At 41.4% G+C, this 27707-nt stretch overlaps 1 protein-coding gene across 1 annotated transcript; it reads right to left on the bottom strand.

Moving 5' to 3' along the window:
- Positions 1-2556: 2556 nt before the first annotated feature.
- On the bottom strand, positions 2557-27591 carry CYP27C1 (cytochrome P450 family 27 subfamily C member 1). The gene is made up of 9 exons (XM_082284587.1): positions 27099-27591; positions 22339-22529; positions 20486-20685; positions 18469-18678; positions 17022-17185; positions 8595-8761; positions 7756-7834; positions 6868-7071; positions 2557-4407 (listed from the first exon to the last, which is right to left on the bottom strand). Exons 1-9 carry the CDS (start codon positions 27420-27422, stop codon positions 4291-4293), a joined length of 1656 nt encoding a protein of 551 aa, XP_082140713.1. The 5' UTR covers positions 27423-27591; the 3' UTR covers positions 2557-4290.
- Between the last annotated feature and the right edge of the window lie 116 nt (positions 27592-27707).

Raw genomic sequence — 27707 nt, 5'->3', positions numbered from 1 at the left:
TAATACTCACACCTTCCCATCCAACTTTTTAATTTACTACTGCATGTGTAAGGTTTAGATGGAAACCTATACATACAGGAATAAGAAATACCTAGTGACTTTGGACCACTTCCGAAATATTTTCCAACACACATTCCAGGGAACCATAGTTTATCTTGCTTCAATATATATAGTCCATGGCAGAGATGATCACTTTGCATAAAACAGAAGGGTCCAATGTGTAAGAGCAGTTGTCCTCCCCAGTGGTTGTATTGGCTGGCATACATATTTACATCTGTGTTCAGTAGCTGTACAGCGCTGGGACTACCACTTGGTAGCATTTTAAATCATCCTGCCATCTGCTTTTCACTTGCCCCTGTAAATCCTCTATTGACACTTCTGTGACACTTCAGGAGGTGAAAAACCCTCCTGACGCATCTGCCACCGTGGGAGCCTGCCAGTGCAGACTAACATTGTTCTGAACACTGAGAATCAGTGATTTGTAACAGCCCTTCCGAATCTCTCTCTGGGCATGTACTGGGGAAGTTTGGCATTACCAAAGATGTAAACCTCTAGTAATTATATGATAGCATTTTTTTAAGTTATAAACATTATGTGACAACACAGCGTAGTAAGGAAAAAGCTCAGTGATAAAACCAGTAGTGGGCTTTTTTTTAATATGGTGCAAATAGTACACGTCAGGCACCCAAACCACTCCTGCCTCATCCCTTTTCTCTCAGTCTGCCCCATCCCACATGCAGTCCAAAGCTCACCTCTCCGCTTCCTGAACTTGCACCCCATGTGATATTTGGTATAGCCCCAAAGCCTCCACTCTGTGTGGCTTTCCCACTCCTCCCTTCCCAGCCCCAAATACCAGCATGGCTCTTCTGTTCCTAGCTCCAAACACACCCCCAGTGCCTACTTCTCTCATGTTCACAGCTTCCAGGCATCCTACTCTCCATCTTCAGTCACATCACTGCTGGGCTATTTAAGAAGCTCCTAAGTTTCATTCACTACTGGCATACAGTGTTGCTGGAGTTGTGACTATTTCACCACTGACCTCATAGATTCCTTCCTTGCCAGAAGGAAAAACAGAGAACAAAGTGACTGAATACAGTCATTCTAGTTAATACTTTAGGGAATTCTTTTTACCGTGCTTTATCATTTCATGGTTGGGTTTGGTTTTTTTTCAGTCTTCCCCGTGTCTCACAGTGACTTTATTCTAAACTCTAATTCTCCCGATAGCTTGAAACTTTCCACACCAGTTTATTTATTCATTGTTACTGGTGATAGTTGTTTTGAACAGGCATTGTCCTTTACTTCAAGGACTAAAGAGCTTAACCTGAAAGTATTTGAAGAGATTTATGATTTCTTACAGTATTCACTTTTCTAGACTAACTACATGAACTTTCTGAGGATAAATTTAGTCTCTTGCAGACATCCGTGTCTCCACTACCTGTTATCTAATCCAACTGGAAGAAGCAAAATCAACTCAGCAGTTTTGTGTCCAACAAACCAAGTTCTCCTAAGCCCATGGTTACATAGCTTCCAGGTGTGCCAGGGCTTGATCTGCCAGCAAACCACAGGGAGGCAGAGCAAAAACCATTGCATTTTAACCTGATAATCTTAGTGTTTCCTTACCTGCCCAAATCAAACTCCACCTTTCTTGAACACTTAAGCACACTGTACGTAGCACTTAAGAAGTATCTCTGATAGAAATTGGGGAAGAATAGGCGAGCTCCTCAAATAAATTATTTTTATTTCCTACATACCTATATTTTGCTATTAAATTACAGCCCATTTCTAGTACATTCTGAGTTCTGTTTTTGTCGTTGTTTTGGTTTGATTTTTTACACTTATGCTTTTTTTCTTTATGTCATTAATACTCTTCTATGTATTAAGCAATTAATCAAAACATTAACATTAGAGTCAGTCCTAAAGTATTTCTTGGATAACTTTGGCAGTAACTTTCCTCCACAATGACAGTACACTTAAAACAATGTTATCTCTCCTTCTGCCAGGTCATTATATACCTTAAATTCTTGTACGAATCCTCATCTTTTCTAGCTGAACTATTAAATTCCCATGGAGCAGTGAATCTTTCAGTTCTATACAACAAGTTAAAGGCTTTAAGCTGCTAAAGAAAAATGCAAACATAAGTAGTAATTAAAATAAGAACCAAGACTTGTAAATTCTGTATAAATATTTTATTATGTATAAAAGACAACTTACATGGATAGATGCGCTATTAGAAAAAAATACTGGCTGTTTTCATGAAAAGATTCAAATGTTATAAAAAGTATTTTAGAATGTCTCTTGCATCTTCTACAGTGATGTATTACTTAGGGACTGAAACCAAGTAACAGATGTACTGCAACATAGCAGTGGCTGGTGCTTCTAATGATGCTGTGACAAAGCAAAAGAAAGGCACCATATGGCATCCAAATTTGGATTCAACAAGTCAACAAAACCAGGCAGAGGTATGGAGTCAAATACTCAGTCCATAGACTTTTAAACAGATGTTTGAAAAACATCTCCTTCGGGATGTCAGCTGGCTCTGGCAAATACAAATCTCTTCATTTGATTTAAGATGGAGACAATTGAAAATAACAATGCGAAAGAAAAAAAAAAAGATAGAATAATTGGAAGACCTGGAAAAATCAGAAGGCAAATTTGTTCAAGGAAAATACTCCCAAACAGAATACCTGGTTTTCTTACAGTACACATATATGCTCAATACAAGAATAACATTTTAAAGTCCTTATGTAAGCATTTAATCCTCTCATAGATCAGATCAATTTGGTTTTTCTTTTGTCTAAACCTTGAAAAGGCACCACAAAAAGGAACAAAATACCACAACAGTGTGACTGTAGTAGCTAGCTATGTGAAATTTCATGTATACCATTAAAACTACAGTGTGGTATTTAATTTCTAACCTGTCTTTGGCTTCCAAAGGCTAGACAAGCAAAGAAAAATGTTGTCATTTTAAAATGCAAAACTTTTGCAAACTTTGCTGAAATATTTATGATTGTCAGTATGTAAACTACCTCCCTAACAACAGTCAGAGCCTGACATGTAAACAGTTAACGATACATAATTACATATGTATCATATTAGGATATGCAGGTTTGAGCACCATTCAAGGCATAACATGGACACAAGGTACAAGGCTTCTCTCAAAAATGAGAATGTAAGCTTAGTGCATTGATACTAAAGTTATCCAAAGTATCATGCAAAAGAGAATTTTCTGTTGGCTGTCATAGGAAAAATAATAGCATTTAAAAACCAACCAAACAGACAAAATAACCCCCTAAAAACCAATCCCAAATTTCCAGATGTCCACACTTTCTGTTAGGCACTAGACAGTAAAAAAATCTCTCTGAATACTTCAGTAGTCACATTTCCATCCTACAGAACTTTGTATTTGCCTATGGGTTCAGCAAGTTAAAATGGGAAGTTTCCAGTTCTTACTGTTGAAGAACTATGAATAAAAGTAGCATTTTAATTAAATGATAAAAATGTAACAACTACCTCCTTTTAATATTTACATTTGGGTTTGGCATATTAGCTAGAACAGTGACAGTGGCTTGTGCTTTGGTGATGAGAACAATGCCTGGCTACAAGCTCTCCAATGTGATATTTAAACTTTCATTTTTAAGACTTTTAATTTTTTTTAACAATATAGAAACATTTTATGGGGATTAAGTTTAGATAAATTTGCATATGTTCTGTATTTCAAGTCTAAACAATGTGACATAAGTTGTATTTTTTCTATCCTTGCTTTTCATATTACTGGAATTTTTTTTTTAATACATGCAGAGTAAGTGTTTTTACAGATTTTAAAAAAATCAGTGTTACATGGAAACTTTTAAAAAACACTGGAGGAAAAGAAACAGGAGAATACAAACTTATACATGCAGCTAATTTTCACATATATAGTAATCCCCTTGCTCTCAAATACAGTCACTGAGTAGCAGTTTAACAAAACCACTGAATGATACTGACATGTCTGAACTTACTTTTGGTTGGCTTTTTCAATGCATGTGTTGTTATTACTAGGAATTCTCCCAGATAAAAGGAGATCCTCAGTGCAAGAAGGATTTTTTTTTTTTGGTATATATTTTCATATGTGTAATTAGCTGTTACGGGAGAGGTAACTGCTGTTATGTACTGCTAGAACTAAGGCAGAACATAATACTTCATTATATTGTCAAATACCTAGAAACCAGAGAACAAACATGTTTTAAACTTCCACAAAATGCAAACCTGTTTCCATGAAAATTGCATAAGTACTTCCAAAACATTTGAGTTTCATTTTCTGTCAGAAAATCTCACATTGATGGAGTTTCCAGGAGTCAAAAGTCCATGAGTTTTGGCATGAACTGGTTCTGTTTTGGAAGAAATCTTGATTTCAAAATTCTGAAGTAGCTGTGAACATAAACAGGACAAGTATTAGAAAAATTGCAAAGTTACTGATGAAGATTAGCCTTTAAAAAAGAGAAGAGACTGTCACAAGCAAAATTTGCATTGCCAGTTCTGCAGAGTTTAAGTGCTATGATTCCCATCCAGGAAAATAAAATAAGGTATTACAAGGTAAAGATTATAGTTCAAAATCTTCCTCCTCTGACTGAGGGAGGACTGAGCAAGTCCTTTCTGAAGAACTTCCAGATTAAACAGTCTGAACTATCAAAGAAACTAAGGTCTCTTTCAAACCTTGTGAGGTTCCTCTCTATGTGTTTTTGATTTCACTTCCTTTAATATCAATCAATATGTGAAATTATTAAGAAAGCAATAGGAGTCCCAATCTCATCAGACACATTTTTCTGAACAAAAAATACCTCAGCTATCTACTTTTACACCTTCAGGAGGGAAATACTGCAACATCCTCAACTTTTCCTAATAATAAATCTCAAACAGTTTTTTCTATAAATTAAGTAATTGTCTCTTATCCTTCTCCTAGTATGACTGATGACCAATGCATTATTTTCCTATATATAACTGCCTTTTTCAGTGTCAGATGTTTGACAAAAATGTTATCTAACTTTTCTCTTTTTTAAGTCCTTCTTGTTATTCTCTTTGTCTTCCAAATTTCCTTGAATTTGCCTATATTGTCCTTAAAATGCAGTGTGCAGGGATGGCTGTTTATCACTGCTTAGTGAGGATGCATCAGTGTTTGGCAAGACTGAGTAATTTAGCTCATCTTTCTGACATACAAAATGCTTGCTAATGCTGCAAATATAATCTACAATCACATTGCCTTGTCAGAATTGACTGATTTTTTACTATATCCCTCCAGTATGTTCCTATGGTACTAATATTATCCAGACGGTTGTTCATAAATTTGTATTTATGCATTTATTTCTTCTCAAGGGCACTAACTTGCAACTGTCATTAGTGAATAATTTTATGCTGTTTCTGGAACATTTCTCCTTTTTATTTTCATAATTCTATATTTACATCCCCTGATTTTAACTTAATTCACATCAGCTTGGTATCCCATGCAAATGGTAAAAGTATTCTCTAATCCATCACTTACACTGTTAATGAAAATACTATGAATGAAATGCCTAAATGAAAATAAATGCCATAATGAAAATGCCTAAATCAAATGCAGGACAGACTTTTATAGAATTTTAATTAAATGCTTTCCCAAGTTCAACAGCAAATATTTGATAGCTACTACCTCCAGCTATTTCCTTTTTCCAACCAGCTGTGCATGCAATTTATGGACACTTCCATGTGGAACAAATTTTATTAATTTAATATAGAGAAAAACATACAGGACATGTGAAAATACTTCCTGAAGTCAGAGTACATGACTTACTTTATACTCCCACATTAGGTAAGTGATCAAGTCAAAGAAGGAAATCAGACTGGTCTGAAACAATTCCTCTTTGATGAGCTCTACGTGTTTCTAATTTTAAATCACTTAAATATCATCTCGATGTTTGTAAATAGGTTATGTGCTGGTTAGTTCTAGTTTCTGTCCAGAAAACAAAGCAGGTTCTCAATTGCTTCCTTGAGCCTCTTTCTCAAAGAGATGGAAGCATGTTTTTTAACCCAGCCCCCTGGGAGCTCTCTCACTCTCAGGTTCAAAAGACAGGTGCTAATTTTTCAGAGATTGCGCTAGAAATTTCCTGAAGGAAATCCAAAGACAAATTCAGTCAAGCTTTGCTTTGAATACATAAAATGGATCTAAATATTTTTATACTTAAATAACTATAAATAGTTACCAAATCTTCGAGATTTGATTGTACAATCTGGACTCATTATTTGAGCTGAAGGGGGTCTTGTAAATGACAAAAAATGTAGTAGCTGTTGGGAATGTTTTCTTTATTATATGAACCAATCTAAACCTATATATATCAATATGTACCAACTATTTATATAACTATGAATTATGTGTATCTAAAATGATAATGAGTTAGAAGAAAGAACAAGAAGAGACAGAAAAGCACAGAACACAGAAAAATTCTACTATTTGTCATCGCACTGTGATCAGTACAAGGATATAAAATCTATTTTACATCTTTGAAAGTTCTGAATTCTTCTAACTAAAAAATAGAAACTGAGCAGGTAACCATTCTAATATACATTAAGGAACACCTCTGGTTTTCTTACAAAAGCCTTCTGTACCAAATCCATATATTTCCTTAACAAACTTACCTTTACCATCATGTGTACTACACCATCTACAATGTAGTTTAAATACTATGCTACATTTCAAGCATGATTATTTTCAATTTTCCAAGTCTTTGTAGGATGAGTACATTAGACAATAGTCCAAAACAAAGGTTTTGAGCACTGTAGGGTATCCAGAAATGGCATACATAAAAAAAATAATACCAATTCACTTTTCTTCTTGAAATGCTGTCACATAGTTCTAACCTGAATCAGTGCAAGATGGATTTCCAGCTCTGCAATTCTTTTTCCTACACAACTTCGAATGCCATAACCAAAGGGGATGGAGCCAAAGTTGTCTACTCTGTCCAAATTATCTTTTCTCAGCCAGCGCTCAGGTCGGAACTCATTCGCCTCTGAGAAATTTTCTTCACTGTATGAAGTAGCATAATGACAAAGTGCCAGTTGAGTCTAAGGAAAGAAATGACATTTATGTTTAGCTAAATCCAATGCATATAACAAAATTTAAAAGCACTTGCAATTACTGTAATTTCTGCAATAAGAGGTGATAAAAATTAAGTATCTTTGAGTAATTCTAAAGACAAAAGGATACCTCAAAAATCAAATCCCTCTCTCAACTGGTCAAAGGAAATAATCTTCAAATTGTTCTCAATCTTGCTGGATACATTAGAGAAGATGCAGTGGGGAAGGAGATGGGAACAAAAGTCACAAGTATTGGGAATTGTTTCATGAAGTTGCTACGCGAAAAAGGAAGAAACTCTACAAAGGGAATTAACAGACAAAGAATTAGAAAACTGCAAGAATAATGAAATTCATGCTTTTTTAATTGAATTGTACCATTTACACAGAGATGTTATTAATAGACGCCACCCTCAAGAATATTAAGAATAAGTCATGATGATAAATTTCATTTGCCGGTGAGGACCCAAATAAAAAAATATCAAAACAACAGCAACAAGTCAATCATAACATCCATTTGTGGCATATAAATGGGTATTACTGAAATACTTTCCTCTTAATGTTCTAGCGTGGTGAAATCTTTTAAAATCAATGAAGTGTGTACATGTTGTAGCAGATCATATTTCACACACAGAAATTAAACTGCTCTCTGCAGAGGACTGCAACAGAACCTACCCCTTTAGGTATCAAGTATCCTCCAATGATCAAGTCTTTTTGGGTCACTCTTCCATTTCCTGGCAATACTGGATATAACCTAGAGAGAAATATTTATCTGAAGTTCAACAGTAATAACTAATACAATTTTTAAAAGTTTAGATTCCAATTTGCATTCACAAATATGCAGCATGAATGCCATATCCATTCACAGCAAAAATGTTTTTCAGAAGTACAGAACACCTTGGAGCTTCAAGGACTTTGAATCATCTGTGAGAACATGACCATCATCTGAGAGAAGTTATTTATTGTAACTGAAGGTTGAGTTATTTGGTCTATGCATTTATTTGCTTTACATATGTACAAGCACAAAGTTAGGTGGTCAACCTGGAGACATTTTAGCACTACTGCTAAAGCCAAAAAAGCCTTACTGATGCCTTCTTTAAATCCTCTTACTCTCCTCACCTCATGATGAACACTCAGTATAAACATACTAAAAGAAGGATGTCACATGCCTTTAATTTAAATCAAGAAGCTTAAAATTATTGATGTGGCACTGCAAAGTACCAGTGGGGGGGAGGAGGTTTTTACATTTCATCATACAGACTAAAGGGAAAAAATCAAGCCTTCGATTCCGGACCTTAACAGACATGCCATACATGTGTGATACCACTGAGAAACATTAACATTATATAATCTACCTTATTCACTGCTTGAGTATCCTTGGACACAATACTGCTACAAGAAATAAAAGTAGAAGCTGCAAATAGCAGTAGCAACAATTAAATAAAAATGCTAGAACCGACTCAAAATCCATTAGAATAACATGGAATTAAATCTTTCAGTTGTCTGCTACTTACCTCAAGGTTTCTTTCAGGACAGCCCTAATCAAAGGCAATTTTGGGACATCGTCAGCAACTGGAACTTGATCTTTCCTCATCTTATTGACTATTTCCTCATAAACACGTTGCTGAATCTCTGGGTGTTTCGCCAACAAGTATATTGCCCAGGACAAAGTAAAAGAAGTCTAAGGAAGAAACCACAATCATCATCATGAAGGCCAACAAGACTAAAAATCATTTCAAGCCAAGAAAAACAATCGGCTTTCAACTATGTGTTTTATATGTTATGAAACAGACTGGCAATGATTCACATCTGGATTCTGTGGGATGTTGCCAGACTTCGACATCTCCTCCTTCATCCCTTTTCCATCTAAAAGTCCACCACATATCAAAACAATCCATGTTGATATTTTCCCAGTGAAATATAAAAAGCAACAGACAAACCAAATGCAAACCCAATTATGTAAACAATATTGAAACATAAACACTCTAAACAGTAATGGATTAAGTTAGTTGTTAGTTTTCAATATGCATTTCACCATTACTTCCAATAAAAACACTTCACAGGAAACAAGACAACAAAATACTACTCAGAACATTTCCAAACCCTTTTAAGCATATGGTGGTCCCCTCATAGCATCCACAGAGCAGAACAGATATAATCTCTGCTAATATTATATTTTATCCTTTGGTAAGCAATGCTACATCACTATGTTGGGGTTTTAGGAGTTCTCCTTTTGTTTTTCTTTTTCTCCTAAAGAATTTTCCCCATATGTGTTGCCAGGAGACAGTAAGGGCTGGATACTTAAGAGAGACAAAAGACCTGGCCACAGCAGGATAGGTCCAGCTGACTGCTCTCTTTTACCTGGGGTTTCCTCATCTAGGGCAGAGATGCCATGAGATTTGAACTGGGAAAAAGGGATTGGGTGCAGCCCCTAGTTCTCTTGCTCTCTCAGAGTTTGGAGGGGAGAGAGGATGTGGTCGCTGTGGGGAGAATTCATCACTACTGTGGGGTTCTACCTTCTGCTGCCTTCCTTCTACCATGAGTGGAGCTTGCTCGCTGGAGCAGCCATTGCACTGGGACCTTATTTAACACCCTACCTCACTAAAAGAGGGACTTTTTCACCATCTGCTGGGGTGCCTCAGGAGAAAACCCCGGGATCCCAAGCCCGCCTTTCCCTGCCCTGCTGGGAGCCAGGCTGCCGCTGCCCTGCCCCTGCCATTCCTTTGCCACTGCTCTGAGCCTTTGCCACATTGTAGCTCCGCATCCCCTGCCTGCCCAGATGTCCTGGGCTTCCCACTGCAGCTCCAGAGTTTGATACATCTCGTCTACCACCCCAGATTTGTGCTCCTCCCTGATGCTCCAGCCTGCTGTTCCCGAGGGTCTGGCTGGACACCGGGATCGGCTGCCCAGGGGTTTGTGAAGCCTTTGTCCCATCCCTTCCCGGCATCCCAGGCCGCCAGTGCCGCGTGCTCCCCGAGCTCGCTCCGGAGCGCCCCCTGCAGCCGCGGGGGAACCATCGCACCTGCCCTGCTCACCGGGAGCCGCCAGCGCCCCTGCCGGCTGCGAGCGGAACTGCACCCGAGGGGAAAGGGCCCGACAGCCGAGAGGGATGAGACTGGGTTTGGGATTGTTTGCCGTTACTGCCATAGTTACTGCTGTTTGTTTGCCTTGTTATCTATATATTAATAAAGAACTGTTATTCCTATTTCTCATATCTTTGCCTGAAAGCCCCTTAATTTCAAAATTATAACAATTTAGATGGAAGGGGGTAACATTTTCCATTCCAAGGGAGGCTTCTGCCTTCCGTGGCAGACACCTGTCTTTCAAACCAAGACAGATCTTGGCACCCAATGTGGGGCTCGAGGGCATTGGGAGAAAACAGTGAAAAAGGAATAACAGATCCTGGATAACCTCATTTCTGTGTGCTGAACATTGAAACCTTGTTAGGCAGCACCATGTGGTCTAGCTTACCCTGGTTCAGGTGGCACGTGGTCGTTTCTCCCCTTTGTACCTCCTTATCTAAACGTGGTTCCTATGACTAAGGCCACTGTGGCTGTTACCTAGTTTGCACTATGGGTCAATAAAGTGAAGAATTCATGGGCTTTTAACTTCCTCCAGAATGTGGGTACATGGATAAAGGGCTATCACACACAAAGTGCATGTTTTTTGGGGTTACATTAAAAGTGGTACCTTCTGTGAGGAAATAACACCAGGGTAAGTTTTCTCCCAACCCTTCAACCAGTTCTTTAGGCCTACCCCACCAGCTTTCGAAGGGTTTACATTTCCTCTAGATACTAACCAAGTGTTTCTGATAGGCCTACTCTATTTAGCATTTTATTTACCTCTAGCAAGTATGGCCAGGGAGGGAATGATAACCATGGCTAGAAGGGTCCTTCCTCTAGCCATGAAAAGGCACGGGAGAATCAGTGTTGCAAAATAGAATTATTGGGATCAATAAAAGGACTGTACAAGCAAAAACTCTGCATGAGAAAAAGGCCTGTATGAGAAAAAGGCCTGGGAAACAAAGAGGGAGTTTTGAAGATGTACAGCTGTGCAGATAAGACCTGGAGAGGGGAGGTGAACTCTGAATTCTTTTAATCATAACATACCTGTAGAAGCTAGCCAATGTAAGTCCAATTAGGTAGAAGCAGAAATGCGCTTTGATAAGTTTTAAGCCACTTAAGAGTTAACAAGCTGGTATACTATATAAGTGCCTCTGGATTGCTAATAAACGGAGCTTGCTCTTATCAACCACATTGGTTTTGGACTGCAATTTCTCCTCCCGCCGGAGCCACCAGGCCTCTTTATCAATTCTAACAAATCAGATCTTTTGGATGGTGTGGATCCAATGGCCCGGCACATCAGAAATACAAAGAAATTGGTTGATACTGGTGCACAGTGTACCCTAATGCCATTGGGACACGTGGGGGCAGAACCTGTTTCTATTGCTGGGGTGACCAGGGATCACAGCAGTTGAACCTATTGGAAGCGGAGGTGAGCCTGACTGGGAAGGAGTGGCAAAAACATCCCATTGTGACTGGCCTAGGGGCCCCATGTATTCTGGGCATAGACTTCCTTCAGAACAGCTATTACAAAGACCCAAAAGGACTCAGGTGGGCTTTTGGGATTGCTGCTGTGGAGGCAGAGGGCAATAGGCAATTGAACACCTTGCCTGGACTATCAGAGAATCCTTCTGCAGCTGGGCTCCTGAAGGTGCGAGAGCAACAAGTGCCAATTGCCACCTTGACAGTGCATCACCAGCAGTATCGGACAAATCGAGATGCTGTGATCCCCATCCATCTGGAGATGGCTGGAGAGCCAAGGGGTGGTCAGCAAGGCCCACTCACCCTTCAACAGCCCCATCTGGCCTGTGCACAAGTCAGATGGAGAATGGAGATTGACTGTGGACTGTCATGGCTCTGCCATTGAGCGCTGCTGTGCTGGACATGTTGGAGCTCCAGTACGAGCTGGAGTCCAAAGCAGCGAAGTGGTACGCCACTGTTGACATTGCTAATGCATTTTTCTCCATTCCTTTGGCACCAGAGTGCAGGCCTCAGTTCGCCTTCTCCTGGAGGGGCATGCAGTACACCTGGAACTGACTGCCCCAGGGGTGGAAGCACAGTCCCACCATCTGCCATGGACTGATCCAGGCTGCACTGGAAAACGGTGAGGCTCTAGAACATCTGCAGTACATTGATGACATCATTGTGTGGGGGAACACGGCAACGGAGGTATTTGAGAAAGGAAAGAAAATCATCCAGATTCTCCTGGAAGCTGGCTTTGCCATCAAAAGGAGCAAAGTCAAGGGACCTGCCCAGGAGATCCAGTTCCTGGGAGTAAAGTGGCAAGATGGACGACGTCAGATTCCCACCGAGGTCATCAGTAAGATCATTGCGATGTCTCCACCGACCAACAAGAAGGAAACACAAGCTTTCCTAAGTGCCATAGGTTTTTGGAGAAGGCACATTCCTGAGTACAGCCAGATTGCGAGCCCTCTTTACCTGGTTACCCACAAGAATGATTTCCACTGGGGCCCTGAACAGCAGCAAGCCTTCGTCCAGATCAAGCAGGAAATTGCTCATGCAGTAGCCCTTGGCCCACTCAGGACAGGACCAGAGGTGAAGAATGTGCTCTACTCTGCAGCCGGGAGCCATGGTCTGTCCTGAAACCTTTGGCAGAAGTGCCTGGTGAGACTCGGGGTCAACCACTGGGATTCTGGAGCCGAAGATACAGAGGGTCCGAAGCCAACTACACCCCAACAGAGAAGGAAATCTTGGCAGCTTATGAAGGAGTCCAAGCTGCCTCAGAAGTAATAGGCACAGAGGCACAACTCCTCCTGGCACCCTGACTACCAGTGCTGGGTTGGATGTTCAAGGGAAAGATTCCTTCCACACATCACACCACCAATGCCACTTGGAGCAAATGGATTGCCCTCATCACACAGCACGCCCATATTGGAAACCCAAATTGCCCTGGGATCTTGGAAAAATTACAAACTGGCCGGAAGGTGAGACTTTTGGATTATCTTCTGAAGAGGAGGAGTAACTGACATGTGCCAAGGAAGCCCCACCATATAACGAGCTACCAGAGAGTGAAAGATATGCCCTCTTCACTGATGGTTCCTGCCGAATTGTAGGCACTATCTGGAAATGGAAAGCCGCTGTATGGAGCCCCACACGACAAGTTGCATGAGCTACTGAGGGAGAAGGTGGATTGAGCCAACTCACTGAACTCAAAGCCGTCCAGTTAGCTCTGGACATTGCTGAAAGAGAGAAGTGGCCAAAGCTCTACCTCTACACTGATTCATGGATGGTAGCCAATGCTCTGTGGGGTTGCCTGGAAAGGTGGAAGAAGGCCAACTGGCAGCATAGAGGAAAACCAATCTGGGCTGCTGATGAGTGGAAAGGCATTGCCACTCAGGTAGAGAAGCTACCCATGAAAGTCCATCAATATCCCATGTCCCTAAGAGTCAGGCTAATGAAGAACAGCATAACAACGAACAGGTAGATCAAGCTGTGAAAATAGAGGTGTCCCAGATAGACTTGGATTGGAAACACAAGGGAGAGTTGTTCCTAGCTCGATGGGCCCATGATGCCTCAGGCCATCAGGGCAGAGATGCCACCTATAAGTGGGCACGAGACTGAGGGCTGGATTTAACCCTGGACAGCATTTCCCAGGTTATCCATGATTGTGAGACATGCGCTGCAATCAAGCAGGCCAAGCGGGTGAAGCCTCTGTGGTACGGTGGGCGATGGTCCAAATACAAGTATGGGGAGGCCTGGCAGATTGATTACATCACACTGCCTCAAACCCGCCAAGGCAAGCGCTATGTGCTCACAATGGTAGAAGCCACCACTGGGTGGCTGGAGACCTACCCTGTGCCTCATGCTACTGCCCAGAACACCATCCTGGGCCTTGAAAAGCAAGTCCTTTGGAGGCATGGAACCCCTGAGAGAATTGAGTCTGAGAATGGGACTCATTTCAAGAACAGCCTTATAAACACCTGGGCTAGAGAACATGGCATAGAGTGGGTGTACCACATCCCCTACCATGCACCAGCAGCTGGGAAGGTTGAGCGGTGTAATGGATTGCTTAAAACCACCTTGAAGGCACTGGGTAGGGGGACTTTCAAAAACTGGGAGAGGCATTTAGCAAGAGCCACCTGGTTAGTTAACACCCGAGGCTCCACCAGCCGAGCAGGCCCTGCCCAATCCGAACCCCTACAAACAACAGACGGGGATAAGGTTCCAGTGGTGCACATGAGAGGTATGCCTGGAAAAATTGTTTGGGTTAATTCTGCCTCGAGCAAAGACAAACCCATCCGTGGGGTTGTCTTCACTCAGGGACCAGGTTGCACCTGGTGGGCGATGCAAAAGGATGGACAGACCCGATGCATATCTCAAAGGGACCTTGTTTTAGGGTGAACTACCCATGGCACTGTACTTGTATCTGTATCTGCATGTATATATGTATATAATTGGGGTAATGCATGTATGTATATAGTTTAAAGGTTTAAGTTTGATGTAATATGCTAATATGGGAAAAATGCAGGGTGGATAATGTTGGGGTTTTAGGAGTTCTCCTTTTGTTTTTCTTTTTCTCCTAAAGAATTTTCCCCATATTTGTTGCCAGGAGACAGTAAGGGCTGGATACTTAAGAGAGACAAAAGACCTGGCCACAGCAGGATAGGTCCAGCTGACTGCTCTCTTTTACCTGGGGTTTTCTCATCTAGGGCAGAGATGCCATGAGATTTGAACTGGGAAAAAGGGATTGGGTGCAGCCCCTAGTTCTCTTGCCCTCTCAGTGTTTGGAGGGGAGAGAGGCTGTGGTCACTGTGGGGAGAATTCATCACCACTGTGGGGTTCTGCCTTCTGCTGCCTTCCTTCTACCATGAGTGGAGCTTGCTCGCTGGAGCAGCCATTGCACTGGGACCCTATTTAACACCCTACCTCACTAAAAGAGGGACTTTTTCACCATCTGCTGGGGTGCCTCAGGAGAAAACCCCGGGATCCCAAGCCCGCCTTTCCCTGCCCTGCTAGGAGCTGGGCCGTGGCTGCCCTGCCCCTGCCATTGCTTCAAGCCTTCGCTACACTGTAGCTCCGCATCCCCTGCCTGCCCAGATGTCCTGGGCTTCCCACTGCAGCTCCAGAGTTTGATACATCTCGTCTACCACCCCAGATTTGTGCTCCTCCCTGATACTCCAAGCCTGCTGTTCCCGAGGGTCTGGCTGGACACCGGGATCGGCTGCCCAGGGGTTTGTGAAGCCTTTGTTCCTTCCCTTCCCGGGATCCCAGGCCGCCAGTGCCGCGTGCTCCCCGAGCTCGCTCCGGAGCGCCCCCTGCAGCCGCGGGGGAACCATCGCACCTGCCCTGCTCACCGGGAGCCGCCAGCGCCCCTGCCGGCTGCGAGCGGAACTGCACCCGAGGGGAAATAGCCTGACAGCCGAGAAGGCTGGGACTGGGTTTGTGCTTCTGTTTGCTGTTACTGCCATAGTTACTGCTGTTTGTTTGCCTTGTTATCTATATATTAATAAAGAACTGTTATTCCTGTTTCTCATATCTTTGCCTGAAAGCTCCTTAATTTCAAAATTATAATAATTTAGATGAAAGGGGGTTACATTTTCCATTCCAAGGAAAAAACTGTCACACACTAAAAATGGAAAATTAACGGTCCGAAAAATTAGATAATTAATGGGATGAATAACTGCTTTTCTTAACCAAACATCAAAAGCTCTACAAAGTCATAAGCCCTTGGGATATTTAACCAATGGAATAATATTCAGGACATAAAGATTTACATATGCTCCTTATTTTGGAATTCAAAAGTGATACTGTTGGGGTTTTTTTGTTTTCTCAAGAAATGTTAAAAACCTCCTTAAAACAACAACAAAAAATTCTGAATTCAATTATCCAGGGAGTTTTAATTTTCTCTAAGAACATTTTACTTTTTAACTTATTTTAAGCTTTTCTACTGTATGACTATTAAAGTTCTACATAGCACTTTCTTTATCAAATTAATATAATTTCTTTTAAAATTTTGTTCCATTACAATCATTATAATAGCAGCGTTCATTGATACATATAACTCTGTATACATTGTATATACAATAACTCATCTTTCCTTATTCTTCTGATTGTCATGCTACAGTCAGTACTGAGTTACACTGATTTCATATGATAGGAGTGAGAGGAGGGGAAGATATACACATGACGTTAATGTTTCTTCAAATGATCTATATGGCAAAGCAGAAGAATAAAGAATAAGAGACACTTAAGACACATTCCTAGATGTTAACATATTGGATGCACCAGCCCCATTAGTCCTGAACCCTTACCACAGCTCTTTGCCTCAACATGACTCTATGTTGCCAGCAGAAGCAGGGGTAGAGTGAACTTATGCCTTACCCACATCATTGCTGGCCTAACATCCCCCTCCTAATGGATCCCAGCAGAAATCAGGTATCTGATCCATAATGTGTGTCCCAATTGATTTAATTAGCCATACATGAAAATCCTTTACCAAACTCTACATAGGAGCTTGTTGATCAATTTTTTTCACACTACCTTTCAGCTAACTTTTCTATTGTGGTCTACCTAAAGTAGCACAAACACCAACCTGATAAACAAACTAGTAAAAGAAAATGTGTAAAATACAAGCTGAATGTAAAGACAATTGCTATTTTATCTGTTTAATAAGTCTGTGGAACAGACTCCCAAGTGATGGGTTCCTTCCTGCAAACCACAGCTAGAACAGAACACTGACTTCATTCCAGTGGAGAGATTACACAGTACAGGAAATATTTTGTATCACTTTAAAGGCATCAAGGCTTAAATGTGTTAAAAATTACATCCTTATAAACAACATAACCCCCCTGAAGAGAGCTGCTAGTGATACTGGTTTCTGAAAACAGCTATGCACAAGAAAAACGGTAACAAGCTTACTGTGTCCACTCCTGCCAGAAGCATTTCAGTCATGTTGGCATAGATCTCTTCCAAAGTAAGTTCCTTACGCCCTAGGAGGTCTGTAAGTAGCCCACCATTCACTACTTCTCCTTGGTCAAGCTGAGACTGAATAGCCTTCAATTTGTTGTCAACATGGATTTGACCTTTGGGATTCAAAATAATTGTTAAGCCTCCATTTTTATTTTTCTGCTGGTTTCATTCAGTAATCACATTGCTCACTTATGCTACACTGCACATCCAGGGGAAAAAAAAACTCTTTTCTTATGGAAAAGGTCTTAGAGTGGTGGTGGAGGTCCTTGGGTACTCATGGCAAGGAAAGATTGAGCTGACAGGAACCTTGGAAGCTCACAGCATGAGAATGCTGAGCACAAAGAAAGGACACAAGAGACTCCAGTTTTCCCTTTTCTCCAGGGAAGCTCGAGGCCAAGTTCTTACACCCACCTGGCTTTTTTTTCTGATGACTCTGCAAGAAGTGGTGAACTCTGCAGAACATGCTGCAACCCAGCACAGAGAGGCTGCTACAAGATGCTAGCAGCAACCAGAAGGTCAAAGCCACAGAACTTAATTACTCTGAGGACAAAGATGAGGAGCACCAAGTAGTAACAAAAATTGAAAAACTTCAGTGAATGACAAGCTGAGCAATTTCACCCACAGTTCCATGTATACCTTAGTGACTGCAAACAGCATCTTTGGTCAAACAATGGATTAAGAGGAGAAAAGTTCCTCAGAAAGTTCATGACTCACAGAATGATCTTACAAAAAACTGAAAATGCATGCAGCTTTCTAATATTTGAGAGAGAAAAAGGATTCAGGTTTTTTTAACACTCAAGAACATTAAAAAAAATTGCAAAGACAACTCCTTCTGCCTACTTACATGAACGTACATGAAAGCTGATTCATAAAGCAGCCTGGAATGTTTTATTTACCAAAAACCCCCATATTGTAGTACATCAATGTACTTCGATGTCAACTTATACACTTATATATATATAAAAATAAAATTTTAAACATGTTTAATTAGTTGCCAGAGCCTAGTTTATTAACTTTCTAGTCAGTTTTAGTGGTGATTATTTGTCAGGGTGCTTAACTAAAATTTTGCTGAAGTCAATGAAACTACCCTCATTAAAGTGGCTTAAGATAAAACCTTGGCAAAGAACTTGGACCTGGAGTGACAAGTGGGTACTGAAACAGATGGAAATAAATAAAGAAAGAGCAGTATAAAAAAGGAGAGTTTTGAAATGTACTAGTAAAATTTGTTTTCAGTAGAATATTTTTTAAAACAGTTCCCCTGTCCAGCCTGCATTTAATATGAAACTTCTGCCACAATATCTTCTTACAATTTTAGAAGAGAAATGCAGCTTGTCCCATTCAATCGCACACAGAACCTGCACAAATACAGCTGAACTTTTCTACTACTAAGTCTTACTAAATTTGAAGAGTCCATCCCAGGATCTGCAAAACTCTCTCCAAGGTTTTGGAATAAGTGGACGAAGCCATTTGGGAATAGCACCTGCATACATAGTGGTCTTAAACATGCTAAACATCAATTCCAGAGCCTCAATATATTCAACAGTCTGCTGTGGGACGTTGTTTTCCAGGCAGCCCAACCGACATTCGTACAGAATAGTCGCCACACCTGCACGTAAAAAATCAAAGAATTGGCTATACATATGCATCACTATGTATTAATAATTTAAGGAATTAACTAACAGAAAATTTAACTACCTTACAAGAAATTATTATTATTATTATTATTATTGTTGTTGTTGTTGTTGTTGTTGTTGTTATTACTACTTCAGTTGGGGAACAGATAGAACAGAAATTCAAAACACAGTAAAATAGCCCAGCTAAACAATGTAGCAAGAGAGTAGTTGCTATGTCAGTAATGTTCAGCATGAGAAGACAGCCAGGAATTCCATCAGAAGTAGAGCAGCCTCCAGCCTGTTTGCTGTGTTTTACATTGCACTACAAATCCTGAGCCTGCCCTGCTGGCCTCTGAACCCACAGGGACACGCAAGTCCAAAGACATTTCTGATAACTGGTGACAATGCAGGAGTTTCCACCAGTGGCTGTGTCTGCCATCAGCTGGTAGCAAATGAATACAGAATCTGTATAAATGGATAGAAAGCTTGCACTCCAGACAGTGCTTTTACTGCACACACCATACTCCACCCAGCCCTGAAAAACAGCAAGAGTGACACTGTTGCAAGTGATGATGTTGACTGTCTCTTGTTGTGACTTGCTGTAATTTTCACAGATGTTTTTATGCAGTACTGCAGGCACCCCCACTAGAAATTATCTTTACTGACAAAAATGATTTTAAAATTTGGTTATTTTCAACTCAATCTTCCTTCCCTAATTTTCCTCCCTGGGAAGATATTTTTCTGTGCCTTTTATTTTTTTTGTGCCTCTTTCAGAAACTGCTAGTTCTTATACCTCCTCTTGCTGCTTAAATGGTCCTTTTGAAGAAATCTTACATATTGGTTCCCAAAGAGTTACAGTGTAAGTTAAATAAACAGCAAGTCATATAGAAAACAAGTGTGTGCCAGGCACAAGTTATAAATGAAAAACTAAAAGAATGTGAAGAATTTACACTGACCCATCAGTTATAGTGAATCTGTAAGCTCACAGTTTGAAATTCCATAAACTGGTAGTTAAATGCCATTTTTAGACACTATTAATGTGAAATAGACCAAGCAGACAGCCAGCAATTTGATACATCTTCGTAAGTGAGCAATTTGGAAATTCTTCAAATCCCAAATTACTCAGCTGCCTGTCAGCAAAGAGTACCAATGTTTTTAAAAGGCATTACATATAACAAGATGGGGTTGTAAGCAGTCAGTTAAAGAAATACATGAAATAAACATCACCAAGAGATTTCTGTAAGAACACAGGAAATGCCATCCAGGCTCAGGCCAGGGTTCCGTTCAGCATTCCCTCATTAATGGTAGCCAGTAGCAGATGATATTAAGGCAAGCATAACAATCCCTCACTTGGCATGCATAAGCAGGGAAAAGCAGTATCTTTTCCGACATTAAGCCATGAACTGAATTTAGAGACATCACATGGGGATTCCCCATTGGAATTTGGCTGGTATATTGTGAAATTAACATGTCTTAGAAGTCACCTGTTAGAAGGTCAGCACCCTTATTCTTGAGAAATCAATACAGAAATACAGAGTTACTGAGACTGTTCAAGGCCTTGCTTGAACATTTCACCTATACAACAGCATTTCCATGGGAATTGCTCCTTAATACAAGGTATCAGGTCTTTGGACTCTGCAAAGGAATTCTACCGATACCCACTGCACTAACGAGGAAGACACACGAATGCAGAATATCAAACTTCCCTTTTCAGATTAACCACAATGGGGCACGGTCATTTGACAGAAATGCCTAACCACAACCACACTGCTTTTCTTTACAGATCCAGCCCAAGCTTACCTTCCATTGAATACTTGAAGAAAAGTTTGTTAACATTGGTCACCGTTTCTCCATCTTCCTCTTGACTTCTGAGGCTGTGGATTCTTTTAATTAAGTCTGCGATAACTTCATTGACTCCTTCAGAGTAAACAGCTACGTCTTTGGGTTTCAGAATTTTTTGGCTCAGTACACTTCTCATTTTTAGCCATTGCTCCCCCTCCCTAGAAAAAATTATCAATAATATCTATACATAGTTTTCCTTAACAATAATCAGCTGGATAAAAGCTCTGCAACCAAACCATTTGCAATTTTTCATGTCATATGAAAGCAAGTAGTAAAATGAAAATCATGATAATGTATATTTTGTATTATGCTCCTACAATTTTATTCTGCATTTTTTGCACATCCTCATTAAATTTCAGTGTTGCAACATGTATGTTCAGGTGTAAGTCAATCTCTGGGTTGAGTGACAGAACTTGCCCACTCGGTGCTCTGAATTTGACAAGTGTCCCTATGTTAGTCTGTTAGTAGTAGCTAATGCAAGAAATTAGTAGAATATTCTATTAAAATTATTTTAAATAAGTATTTGAATGGGTAGTCTGCAAAACTGCTTGTACACAGAATCAGTACTTAATTACCAAATAAAGGTATCACATTCAGATCTGACAAATCAACAACTTGAGCTGGTACCATAAATCCCATTACCGATACATCATTTTCAGCTACCCCAATTCTAAACCATCAAAGTAATAAGAGAGAAGATCTACCTGTAGAGAAACAACTTAGAGCTACAGATTCTGCTTCAGATGAGCTATGCTTGGAAACCTTTGTGCTGAAGACTAAAAATCTGAATTGCAGTATCTAAATGCTCAATATGAGCTGAGTATTTGGGAACAGTGGTTCCAGGGATACCTTTCAATTCCTTATGAAAACGGGAAATTATCTTTTAAATGTTTATTTTAAATTATCATATTTCCCATTACTTTTTTTACCTAGAGCAATGCCATTGCAAGGCACAGAAACTTACTGGCCAGCAGAAAAATTTGATCTCTTTAACAGGTATTTTCTGAGTCTCCTGATTTAAGATCTCTTTCTATTAAGTATCAAGGAACTGTTAGTTTGAGTCTCAACTGCAGCTTAAGATTTGAGTCTACAGTGCAATATATAAAGCCTTTTGCTACCATGAAAAAACAGACTGTCCATGACTCAGGAAATTATCTTCCCTCTAAATAAACATCCTATGTCAGTGGGGACTGTGAGTAGGTCCCAGTGGGAATTAACCACACCCACAGGCTCTGCCAGGTTATACAAGCTGAACAGACAGATAACTCCTCTGGAATCAGCCAGATTCAAAAATATCTGTGTGGGGATGCACTACGGTGTGAATTCACCATCTCTGCATTAGTCTACTGAGAGGGCACTTCGGTGGACAGTAAAGCCAAAACCAATCTGAGCCAACAATTCCGCACAGCACACTGCCAACCAGATGGAACAGTCTAGAACTGATGCAATAAACCCACATTCATGCAGTGCAGTGCCGAAGATAGTAAGCTCTAGTCTGTAAAACTGCTTGTAGGTGAGTGAGGCAGCTCAGACAACTCCTGTTTATCAACATTCCCAAAGATTGTCTTCATGCAAAGTAGCTCACTTTGTAGTGTAGTTCAACTACACATCATTACCATCCCTTTGAAACTTCACAGCAGAACAGACAAATTCACAGCATTCACCACAAATACCTACTCAGTTCCCCCCACTAGACACACTGATTTTCCCACACAGAGCAGCCTGATTTCCCAGATGACCTGTGCAGTCCTTCAGAAAACCACTGAACTTATACAAGAAAACAAGGCAAGTGGAGGAGTAACAACACTTACGCAGAAATGAGCCCCGTGGCTTTCCCCCGTAAATCTCTGTACTCCTGCCAGGATTCCATGTTGGCTCTTTGTGGTGCTCTGCCTTCTGCTCGGAGGACTTGAGCAACCATGTCTCGATCTGCAATGGATACAACAAACTGGGGACCAAAGCGAGACTTGAAGATCTTTCCATATTCCTGAGTGTGCTTTTGCTACAGCATCACCAACAAAGAGAAACAGAAGTCAAGTATTACTAAGGAAAACTATCACAAAAGGAAACTGACAATTTGTCATACACAATCTCTCACATCTCAAATTTTATCTCCAGCCTTCCAGTCAAGGAATAGTCTGAAATGTCAGGAGAAGCATCTAAGCATTACAGTGAAATATTCACAAGGAAGAGAGGTCACACAGTTCAGGACTCCTGACTGAAAGGACCAAAAGCTCTAAGGCACAGAGTGTGAGTGAAACCAAACACTGAGAAGATGAAAGGACCTGGTGCACTTAAAAATACATCCCTTCAGATCAAAGAGGTTAGAAAGAATGTCTGCAAAAATTAAAAACATGGAAGCATATAGGGTTAAATTAACAGCATAATACAAAGATATAATTTAACATCTTTTGTAAATCACTACTTACTCTACCATTTAATTGCTTATAGAAAAGCTACGTGTAAGTTTCTTACACCTAACCAAGAACAATGACAGCACAACAGCCTAGTGAAAAACTGCATTTTGGAACAGATTTGTCAGCAGTGAACTTGAGAGAGACGTATGCTAATTCTGCAAAAGAAGGAAAAAGGTGGGGTCTTATTCTTGCAGTGAAGTTTATTGAGTGGTTGATCCACAAATCATGTGATTCAAGCTGAAGCAAGAGGATTGGAAATTAATAAAGAAGATTGGAAAACATTAAACTGTGTATATATATTAAAACAAACAAAACCAACCCAAAAAGTTTTCCAGTCAGAATGCACTATCACTGTCCCATGAAACCTTACTGATTATTTCAAATAAATTTCATTTTGACATGGTCATGAAGTGAAATTCTCAACTCTTAGAAATCCACTTGGAGTTGAGGTACATCCTCATTTCAGAGGGGAAAAAAACACACCAAAACTGCAAAGCAGTTATTAAAAAGACATTATCAAAACTTAATCAGTTCTAAAGCCTTTATTTCTGGTTAAAGTATTAAGACGTAAACTGACCAAAGCTTAACTTTGACACGTTACCTACATTCTAATCCAAAGACATCTGCACACAGAGTTATGCTGAATATAAACCAAAGGTGGTGGACACCACCTACACTTGTGAAAGTCTAGTATTGACCCAAGATTAACTTATGTGAAATATATTTTATTCAATCTTAGTTACGGAGATGAATTGTTTAATTGCCAACAATTAGTTTAAGACACATTAATCACTCTTCAGAATATAATACCAAGTGCATATAAAAAATGTAACACTTTTTGTGTAGTTTCCAAATAAGCCATGAGTTCTGCAATTGTGGTCTCTGCCAGTCACCTCTCAACTACTTTTGGAACACAATGGCCAACTTAGACTGAAGTTCTAAAGGTCTCCCACAACGATATTCTTACCATTTTCGAAAGTCATTATCTGGATTCATGAGACACACAGTCATCCTGCTGAGGGAAATGCTACAGCAGGACTCAACTGCTGTCCTTTCTGCTTGGTCTGCTCCTAACCAACACCACGGGGAGAGCAATGTATGAACAAGCACTCCCAAAATCCAAAGTATCTCTTGCCTTCGAGATATTTTAGGGATACTGAACTTGGAGATAATAACTTTGAGAGTATATGCCTTTAAAGGAAGACATGAGTTGGGAAAGGAGTGCAGCAAGGAAAAATCAATGGAGTGAGAGGAATACTGGCCACCAGTCACAGAAAAACAGGTTCAACAAATGTTGCTATTTATGGAGCAGTTTGGTTTTTTTTCACTGATGGTGAGGTTTACATGGGACAACGAACTTCAACAGAAAATAAATCAAGTGACAAGCTATCCAATCAACAAATTAAATACTAGTTTTAAACCAGAAATGGATAGGGACAAAGTATTTGGACATTTCTTTCTTTCAATAGAATGAACATCAGTCTATCAATTTCACATATTAAAAAATGCCCAGGATTTCTTTTTCCATATTTTCCATCATAACATGGGTTTTCCTTTCCCTTGTTCCAAACCTTGAAAATGTTCCACTCTAGTGCCTCACATACCATTCTCATGCCAGTCATTCTTTCACACACCATAAATTCAAACTGCCAGCATCCAAATCCCTCCCTCCTCACCTTTCTTTTCTTCATCCTTGCATAGCATGAGACAAAAGAGATCTAACCCCATCAATTAAAAATACTTTCCCTTCATCATAATTGCAGTAGGCATTACTACTTTGGCCAGGACTAACTGGAACCATGTTACTGAGAACAGAACCTCCTTTGTGAAAAAGTGCTCGGCTTCCGCACACCTTCTGCATATAGTGCACAAATATTTGCATGCACTGAAGGACAATGTTTAAGTAGCTGTGCTGGTTACCAAAGGGTTTGGTATTAATTCATTCCTGACATTCACTGTATTGTTAAATTTAACAGACTGTTATTAATTCAGTTAATGCCTGCTTCCATTCTATGTGTAGGCAAACAGGGCATCTTGTGATTTTTGAGACTCAAAACAGAATAAATACTGGTATTATATTGCAACTTCTCCTTATCCTTCCTCACACTTTGCTTTCTAGGAAGAATATTCACTAAAGAAAGAAATACCCATATCAGCTAGTTGTAGCAAAAAGCATACACTATTTAGGATGTCTTACATTCTTTTTATTATTTTGAATAATTTTCACTGTTTTGACAGGGAAAGAACTTGAAACCAATGGTAACATCGTTTTTAGTGTTATGAAAATATGATGAGTACCTCTCCAATTCTGTACACCACCACGGAGTTAGAGAAAAAAAAAGAAAAAAGCTTTAGTTGTCTTCAAGTTTCATATGCATGTCTTGGCTAGCAAGCAATCAAATTCATCATCAGCAATCTTGTTTGGGTGCCATGGAACACAGCATACACCCTAACATTTCTTCTTAAAAATCTAAATGGTAAATAGAACAAAGCTGGACAAAACTAAGCAACTTATGCAATTCTTTTTTTTCCTGACTCCTGCTTCTTTCTGGTGTTTTTAGGACCTCTGTAAATCTTAACTTTCGAGTTTTGATTCTCAAACCACTTAAAAGTTCTGTTTTCTTTAGTTTCCCTTTTCTGTTTTTATCTCCCTTTCTCTCTTTTTCTTTCTGAAATTTCAATAATTTTCAGGCAGCAAACCTCTTGGGGCTGACTGTGAATTTCTTCCTAGCGATTTGGGAAAGATCACTAAAAAAAGCAAAATAATAAATCCGCCATTTGAGGTATTCTCAACGAGATCTGCACTGCCGGTGGAAAGCGTTATGGATCCACAGCTGCAAAAGGGTGAAACACACCTCTTTACTCCCTTATACACAAGTGCTTCCTTTAAAATAGCTTGGACTACACAGGGAAAGGGCCCCAGGAGACGCACTGTGGCTTTTTAGGAATGAAACCCACATGTTTGGCAAGCAACCAAAACAATTCATCTCTGGATAGCGACAGCCTTACGGTAAGAGTGCTGCCCATGCCAGCATCCCCGAGGCGCTGCACAGAGAAGAAGGATCCTTGTCCACCCAGCTCCCGCCGTGCCACGCAGGGATAACGCGCCCCACCCACCCCCACCAGGTGCGACCGACGGAGGGGACCCGCCGCGGCCCGCGGGACACCACAGCAGCAGAGGTGCCCAGACCACAGAACGCTTCTCAAGCCCCACCCGGGCTCTGGCTCCCTCGACCGCCTCCCCCCACTTCAGCACCGCCACCCGCCAGGTGACAGGAGCCGCCCTCCCCCCTTGCCTCCCCTCACGCCGCCATCCGGCCCCGCTTCCCGCCACCCGCTCCCCTCCCCCGCGCCACTGTGGCGGCCGGGGAGGGGGCGGCAGGGCCGGCAGCGCCAGTCGCCGCCACTCCCGGGCCTGTCCCTCACCCCCGGAGAGATTCAAACCGCCCGCCTCCTGCTGAAGGGACGGGGGCGGACAGCGCTGACGGCAGCGGGGCCCGGCGCATCTTCCGCCTCGTCAGGGGATTGATACAGGCAAAGTGTGTTTATTTAAGGGGAGGCCGGGGTAGGAGAGACAAAATGGTCTCTGAACACAGCGGAGCAGCGCCGGGCCGGGCTGAGGGAAGGGCAGCGGCGGTGGCGCCTCAGCCGCGGCAGGGCTGGGGCGGCCCCGGGTGCCGGCACAGCCTCACGGCACGGGTGGGTGCGACGGTCTAAGATTCCGGGAAAGCCCACGCTTCCCAGCCCTGCCTGCCAAAAATAAGCCCTCTGCAAGCTTGTGAAGCAGCCCACTTAAAAATAAATAAATTATACCTTTTTTTTTTTTTCTTTCCCCCCCCCCTTTCAGCCTGAGGCACCTCCCCAGCGGTTCAAAACGCGCACAAAGATTAGCGGGGAGCGCTCGCGGGCACCGGGGCACGGGGAGCCGGGATCGGGGATCCCCTGCGAAACAAAACTGCCGGAGCCTCCGGTGCTGCGGGAACGGGAGTGGGGGATCCCCTGAATCCTGCCTCTCCCCAGCGGGAAGGCGGCGCGGCGATGCCCAGCTGCGGTGCTGCTAAGCCGGCGATTCACCGGTGTTTAGGAGGGGAGGAAAGGAAAGGTATAAGTAATCCTGGCGTGATTAAAGCATTAAGTAGCCGAGTGAGCTGTACCTGGATTTCATGAATGCGGCCGAAGCCGTCCTTCCAGAAGAACTCGTAGAGGTTATAGAGGGTGTTGGGTCCGGGCATTTCGTGCAGGCTCTTCACCCTGCCCAGGCGGCGCGGGGGAGGCTCCAGCAGCTCCGCTCCGCGCCCTTCGCCTTTGTTCCCCGCCGCTGGCCGCGGGCTGCTCCTCATCTCCAGGGACTGGCTGCTGCAGAGCCGGGACAGCCCGGGAAACCTGCTGCTGGCTAAAAGTGCCTGGTAAAAGTAAGTCCTCTCACATTCAAGCGTCTGCTTGCATTTCATCGTCAAAACTCTGGTGAAGAACGACATGTTTTTTAATTTCAGAAGGGTCCAGTTTGCTCCTGCAGCTGCTTTTCTGGTTGCTCTTTCTTCAGTGCCTGCTTTAACTTGTACAAGCAGCACTTCTCTGTGGGGATAAGAAGCGAGCAGAGTCCTCAGGCAGATGCAAAAGGGTGCTCTTTATTGCCACAAATCAGGCCTCTTTAAGCAGTTAGGCCTTTGTAAGTTACATATTTTCAAAGGACAACAAATATAATTCAACCAACCACCATAAGCCATGATGTGAGCATGTGACGGTTATATAACTTGTTTTTT

This window comes from Coloeus monedula (assembly GCF_965178545.1).
Source record: "Coloeus monedula genome assembly, chromosome: 7".
Lineage (NCBI taxonomy): Eukaryota > Metazoa > Chordata > Aves > Passeriformes > Corvidae > Coloeus > Coloeus monedula.
Note: the sequence above shows the minus strand (reverse complement) of the source record. Positions and strands in the feature narration are given on the sequence as shown.